A 7,614-nucleotide genomic window follows, 5' to 3' on the forward strand; every position below is an offset into this window, starting at 1 on the left:
CTATTCACCACTCCTCAGAAAAATATATTAAACAAAATGCAGAGTCACGTAGTTTAAGCTACTGTCTGTTTGTTCATAAAGGAAAATGCTTTATATGCAGAAATTTCAAGTGAGAGGAGATGTCAGGTCTCCAAAAGCAGCTATTATCAAACAAAGCAGCCAGAAAATTAATGCACTGCAGATGGCTGTGACCGCAGCCTTGGATATGAGCCAGCGTCTTCATCTCTCTTGGTAGGAGAGTGTTTTTGAACTGCTTCTTGTACCCACAAAGCTTCCCTAAATGTTCTAGTTCTCCGACATAAAATTCTTTCCCCTTTTTTACAGAGTATTGCTCTGTCTAGTTATTCTTTCCATAAACCCTTGCTGACCCCCTACTAAGAATGAGGCACTGAGAAAGAATGGTATACAACAGTAGTCAGGACATTTTTGTTAAACCTAAGAAGGAATGGACCATTTAAAGAACAACTCAGTTTGATTCTTCTCCTCCAAATCAAGGACCCACTTCCAGACAGCCTGCCTGTGCCTTCTTGCCATATCCATTTTAAAGTGGCTCTTTAGGGGCGCCCGGGTGGTTCAGTCAGTTAAGCGTCTGCCTTCAGCTCAGGTCATGATCCCGGGGTCCTGGGATCGAGCCCCACATCGGGCTCCTTGCTCAGTGGGGAGTCTGCTTCTCCCTCTGCCTGCCGCTCCCCCTGCTTGTGCTCTCGCTCTCTCTCTCTCTCTGACAAATAAATAAATAAAATCTTAAAAATAAATAAATAAATAAAGTGGCTCTTTATCCCTGGCAGCTAAAAGAGGGAATCTCTACTTCAGTAAGATGGCCCCATCATCACTTTCTATCCCTGGCCACAGGAGTTGAGCCATTCTGGACAGGTGTGTGTGTGTGTGTGTGTGCATGTGTGTTCTCCCAAACAAGGACACTCATCTGATTTCCAAATGATTGAAGAATTTGGTGTTTTAAATAATACCTTATTCTGGTTGAGAATTGCCACTTCCATAAATCACTGAGTTGCAAACAAATAGGGCAAAAGACTCTCAAGGTAGCGACTTCTTTCGCATTAAGAAAATGCACCCCCAAGAGTTTAATAACAAAATAATACACCTTTTTTCACACAGTTATTTTGTTTATGTGTTATCATGACTAATAGTAATGGCTGTAATTCATCACATTAGAAAAGTGATCAACAGTTCTAGCTGTACAGAATTAAAATTGATTGAGGCCCTTTGTCACCCTGGCAGAAGCTAATAATTACATCATTATTAAAATGTAGCCAATAGCCAAAACTTTTTAACTTCTTTGGTTTAAGACAAAATAGAATGAAATCAAGTTAATGTACTCAATTTGAATAATTCTGTGGAGAAGGCTACTCCCATGTTTATCTACCATTGGCAGAACAGCCCCTCTGGACTAAAGTGCTTTGCATATTTGATTAATTTTATCCTCCCCACATCCATGGAGGCATGCTGGTGCCCACATCATAGAAGAGACGGGAAACTGTGGGGATGAAGTAACCATCCCAGGAGCACAGAGCCAGGACCAAGACTCAAATCCAGGTCTGTCTCACTCCAAAGCTTCCATTCTAATCAGTGAGCAACTACACTGTCAAACAAAGACCTTCTAGATGAGCACGGGAAATACCTTTCACAGATACATGTTCAAACACTTGGAGAACAAAACATTCATCTTAGAAACCATTTCTTAACTTTTATGATCAAGACTTTTCTGAAGGTGAAACAAAACTGGTGTGTATCCAGAGTCTCAGAGGATGTTCCTTCCGGAGCCATAGTTCTCCCATCCGTTCCTGGCCCACAGAATGTTACCAGCAACAGGCCAGAGGCAGAGAGGAATAAAGGAAATGAAGAGTCATTAACCACACTAAGTGTCCTTAAGACAGGCTCTGGTGTCATTTATCTCCACCTTCCAAGAATACTGGGAAGGCCTAGCATGGACAAGTGACAAATACTGTCAATTAAGTCTGTGAGGATAATGGCAAATGTCACTGAGAAAGATTTGAGTTAAACATTACATTAACTCAAGCTCATGTTCCCCTCCTTGCAAGGATGGTCAGTGTGAGGTGGTATGAGTGTAGGACAGTCAGGTCCATGGTTGGATGGAGCTGAACTCTGTCCTGAGTATTGCACAAATTAGATTACAGAGCCTCAAAGGAAGTTCTTCCAGATGTTTAACAAGACTCAAGCAAGCAGTAGCTCCCAACTCTGGACTGAACCTGTGTTCTTGGCTAGCTTGACCTCTGAAGGGTGGTCAGAAGCAGTGTGCAGGACACTCCGTGTTACATAGTTCTGAGGGAGGGATTAGAAAGAAACTTCACTCTGTCTTTCTCCCAGGGTGCCCTTGTGGTATCTACCCTTTCACAAAAGAAGCAATCTTAAACTAAGTTATAGAAAGTAGTTATTTGATTCGTGTTTCCTCTCCTTCCTCATCTCCCTGATTTTTCCTTTAGGGCATCACATGATTGCCAGGAGAGGAAGACACTCCCACTCCCCCCAAAACTGCACCATGGTAGCAAGTGGCCAGTTTCATCTCCCTTAAATAAGGTCCTACCTACATCAGGGGGGATAAGTTAGCACGATTAGAGGCCAAGTGTTCCTTTTACTCACTTCGTTCCCTCCTCCGCCTAACCCATGTCCCTACGGAAGCTGTATGGGTTGTCCAAATTTCAGTGATGGAACAACCATGGGCTCACGTTTTCATGTCTTCTCTCCTCTTGTACCTAACTCTTGTATTTGTCACTAAAAGAAAAGTTTGTATCTGCTTATTATTTGTATTCCACCCTTATGACTATCCTACTACTAAAAATATATAATGATTTTTATGGAACAATTGGAAATCGGAACACTGATTCTATATAATATTAAAGAAATATTAAATTTCTATTTAGGAGTAGGAATGATATTGTGATAATTAATATTAGGTTTTTAAAGAATGTGTAGCTTTTTATATCTACATAAGAAAATATGTACAGATTGGATAATATGATGTCTGGGATTTGTTTCAAAATAACATGGGAGAGATTGTAGCAGGTGGGGATATGGGTGAAACAAGATTATCCTTGAGTTCATTATTGTTGAAGCTGGGTGATGGGTTCATTGTGCTAGGTTTGTTTTGGTTTTTCAGTGGTTTTTTCCTGCATATGTTAGAACTTTTTAATACCAAAAAGCTTCTTTTAAAAAAGAATCAAAGGGCACCTGGGTGGCTCAGTCGATTAAGCGGCTGCCTTTGGCTCAGATCATGATCCCAGGGTCCTGGGATCCAGCATCCTCTGTCATCGGGTTCCCTGCTCAGCGGGGAGCCTGCTTCTCCCTCTGTCTGCTGCTTCCCCTGCTTGTGCTTGCTCTCCCACCCGTGTCAAATAAATAAATAAAATCTTAAAAAAATAAATATATATAAAAAAGAATCAAAATTAAAGTTAAAAAATAAAAAATATATAATTGGTGAGTTACTTTAAATTCACACTAGAAAATCATATTTTCTAAAAATACCTTAAAATATGTGCAATTTTCTCTTAACTATAGAGGGTTGATGGAAGGAGGTGGATGGACTAGATAGGTAATGGCCATTAAGGAGGGCACTTGTTATGATGAGCACTGGGTGTTGTATGTAAGTGATGAATCAATGAATTCTACTCCTGAAACCAATATTACACTGTATGTTAGCTAACTAGAATTTAAATTACAATTTAAAACAAAATTAAATTAAATCTATGCAACTTTCATGATTGAATGTTTAATGGAATAGGAAGATCTAAATCTGCACAAAGAATACTGCATATACATATATATTTACATATGCATGTAAATGGAAGAAGAAACTACATAAAATGTAAATTAGAATTTCCCCTGGCTGGCAAGAATATATATTAGTATTCTTTATTCATTGTTACTTTTTTCTATTTTTCAAATTTTCTGAAAAGAAAATATGTTTACAATTTTATGAAGGTATTTTTATAAACTATACTCATGATAAAATGTTAGGAGACAAATAGTTATAAACTGTATATGAAATTCAATTATAAAATGTATATGAATGCTGTGTATGTGTGTTTATCTAAAATAAATAGCATCACATTGTTAATGGTGATGATCTCTGGATGGTAGCATCATTGGTCATTTCTATTTTTGTGTGACTCTGTATTTTCTTCAATTAATAAGTGTAATGTTGTGGGGCGCCTGGGTGGCTCAGTTGGTTAAGCGACTGCCTTCGGCTCAGGTCATGATCCTGGAGTCCCAGGATCGAGTCCCGCATCGGGCTCCCTGCTGTCCACAGGGAGTCTGCTTCTCCCTCTGACCCTCCCCCCTCTCATGTACTCGCTCTCTCTCATTCTCTCTCTCTCAAATAAATAAATAAAATCTTTAAAAAAAAAAATAAGTGTAATGTTGTAATCAGAAAAAAATACAGCATGAAGGGGCACCTGGGTGGCTCAGTCCGTTAAGCGTCTGCCTTTGGCTCAGGTCATCATCTCAAGGTCCTGGGATCGAGCCCTACATCGGGTCCCTCTCCCTCTGCCTCTCCCCAAGCTTGTGCTCTCTCTCACTATCTCTATCACTATCTGTCTCTCTCTTTCAAATAAATAAATAAAATCTTTAAAAAATACAGCATGAAAAATTAAAACTAGATTTATTATACTTTTTTTTTAAAGATTTATTTATTTACTTTAGAGAGAGACAGGGTGCATGAGCAGGGGTGAGGGGCAACGGGAGAGGGAGAGAGAGAGGGAAAGAAGCAAACTCCCTATTGAGGGTGGAGCCGGACAGGGGGCTTAATCTCACAACCCTGAGATCATGACCTGAGCTGAAACCAAGATTTGGACGCTTAACCAACTGAGCCACCCAGGTGCCCCCTGTAATTCTTTATAAGTAAAGGACTATCTCTATAGGGCAATATAACATACAAGGATAAGAAATGATGTATTATATATAGCTAATATATATTATATTCATATGCATATTACAACTATATATAACTAATACGTCACTATGTGTAACTATATAACTATATATTAAATTTATACAATAACCACATAATATCTGTCAGTCCAAGAGAATTTTAAATTCTCACTGTGAGTATATATTGAGCTTTTAAACAATGTTGATATAGAACTCTTTGCACAGCCACCATTACTTAGCAATGCTCCTCATGTAGACAATTCCTTAACAGTCATGTGCCATTTTCTGTCCAACTCCAGGTATATCTATGCCAATACCAGTCTTCGGCCTACAGGATGATTCCAAGGTCTTTAAGGAAGGGAGTTGCTTACTTGCGGACGATAACTTTGTCCTGATAGGCTCTTTCGTGTCATTCTTCATTCCCTTAACCATCATGGTGATCACCTACTTTCTAACTATCAAGTCACTCCAGAAAGAAGCTACTTTGTGTGTGAGTGATCTTGGCACACGGGCCAAACTATCGTCTTTCAGCTTCCTCCCTCAGAGTTCCCTGTCTTCGGAAAAGCTCTTCCAACGATCGATCCACAGGGAGCCAGGGTCCTATGGCAGGAGGACTATGCAGTCCATCAGCAACGAGCAAAAAGCTTGCAAGGTGCTGGGCATTGTCTTCTTTCTGTTCGTGGTGATGTGGTGCCCATTCTTCATCACGAACATAATGGCCGTCATCTGCAAAGAGTCCTGCAATGAGGATATCATCGGAGCCCTGCTCAACGTGTTCGTTTGGATCGGTTACCTCTCCTCAGCAGTCAACCCACTGGTATACACACTGTTCAACAAGACCTACAGGTCAGCCTTTTCCCGGTATATTCAGTGTCAGTACAAGGAAAATAAAAAACCACTGCAGTTAATTTTAGTGAACACTATACCAGCCTTGGCCTACAAATCTAGTCAACTCCAAATGGGACAAAAGAAGAATTCAAAGAAAGATGCCAAGAGCACAGATAATGACTACAGTATGGTTGCTCTAGGAAAACAACACTCAGAAGATGCTCCCACAGACAATATTAACACAGTGAATGAAAAGGTTAGCTGTGTGTGATAGACTAGTTGCCATAGCAACCACAGGGGGCACACTTGGCAAATTTTCACCTATTCTGGGGAAAGAAAAGAAAACAGGGAGACTGGAAAAAAAATTAGGCCAGTCTAGTAGAACCAACAATAATATTTATATGCCTCATTTTATTCCGTCAATGAAAAAAAAAAAAGCAGGGTTAAATGATACAAAATGTGCACTTCAAAAATGTTCTGACAGCATTTCAGCTGTGAGCTTTATGATATTTTTGACATTGTAAATGATATGTCTTTAAAATAATTAGCTTTTATTGTATAATTATAATGAGGCCATAAATAAGTCTAAATTACCTTCTATTTCAAGTGGAAACGTTGCTACTCTGTTAATTGATGGCATGAGTTGGTTACCTGTTGCTGTAAATAACAATAGCTATAAATAGTGAAAATTGGTTGAATATAATATAATGACCTCTTAAAGAAAGATCTTCTTTAAAACTTACTATGCTACATATTTCGAACAACAAAAAAAGACACTAAGGACAGTGTTATGAAATCTGTATTGCTAAGATAATTAAATGAAATACTTGATGACTTTTTCATTCCTGCTTTTTCATAGATGTCATTTGGAAATATTCACAAAGTTGCTGGCATTTGCTGCATTTCAAGCTAATTCTTCTCAGAAGTGAAAAAGTTTTAAAATGTTATTTAATAACTACTGCTGCTTTCTCTTCTACTCTTTGTGCTTTATTCTGAATCTCCAATGTGGTCTTGTTTAGTGTTTGTTCTACTAGGTAAACTATCAAAAGGATAAATTTAACATTACCAAATACGTTTCTAGAAACTGCTTCTCCTCAACAGCACCATAGCAGTGTTTGGTAACTCGCTCTTTGATGACTGCACCGTGCATGCACGCCTTTGAGCAGTAAGCAGTATTGATGTAACTGTGTCAAGATTGAGGAATAAACTCGGGTTTTTGGCTACTGACAGCAGAAGCTTAGGACGTCTCTGTAAAATGCAGGTGGCTTTCCTATTGGCACCCATTAGGTAAACTGATGCTTTCAGATCAGTCTATATTCTTTACTAAAACTGTTCAGCTTTGGTCTCATGATCATCTACTGGGTGTATACTGTCTGTGAAGAAACGTCCTAGGTACTAAAGATATAAAAATAATTAAAACAAGATCCCTGCCTTTAAAGAAAATGACCTAATTGGAATGGTCCTCGTCAAAAATACCAATTAACAGGCATTTTGAGAATTGGTTCAAGCTGTTTTCTTCTTACCTGGGTCAGAAAAAGGCTTGTTTTTTTTTTTTTAAGATTTTATTTATTTATTTGACAGAGAGAGAGACAGCGAGAGCAGGAACACAAGCAGGGGGAGTGGGAGAGGGAGAAGCAGGCTTCCCGCTGAGCAGGAAGCCCAATGTGGGACTCGATCCCAGGACTCTGGGATCATGACCTGAGCTGAAGGCAGACGCTTAACGACTGAGTCACCCAGGCGCCCGAAAAAGGCTTGTTTTGACTCTGAGGGTAGTTTTCTCAATAAGTTTCCCAATTGGTTGCCAAGGAATACCCACCAAATGAGCGAGGGGGGAATACTACAGGAGGTCAAAATTTGAAAGTAGTTTAGAAATTCACACCT

At 39.3% G+C, this 7,614-nt stretch overlaps 1 protein-coding gene across 2 annotated transcripts in view; it reads left to right on the forward strand.

Annotated features, from left to right (window-relative positions):
* Positions 1-6,974, forward strand: part of HTR2A (5-hydroxytryptamine receptor 2A) — a 56,590-nt gene extending 49,616 nt beyond the window's left edge. For both annotated transcript variants that reach the window (XM_081814917.1, XM_081814916.1), the window contains exon 3: positions 5,205-6,974. In XM_081814917.1, coding sequence (XP_081671043.1) covers positions 5,205-6,004 — 800 coding nt within the window. In that variant the 3' untranslated portion in view covers positions 6,005-6,974. The remainder of the gene's footprint in view (positions 1-5,204) is intronic.
* The last annotated feature ends 640 nt before the right edge of the window (positions 6,975-7,614 follow it).

This window comes from Leptonychotes weddellii, chromosome 3 (assembly GCF_054177405.1).
Source record: "Leptonychotes weddellii isolate Sample4059 chromosome 3, ASM5417740v2, whole genome shotgun sequence".
NCBI classification, from domain to species: Eukaryota; Metazoa; Chordata; class Mammalia; order Carnivora; family Phocidae; genus Leptonychotes; species Leptonychotes weddellii.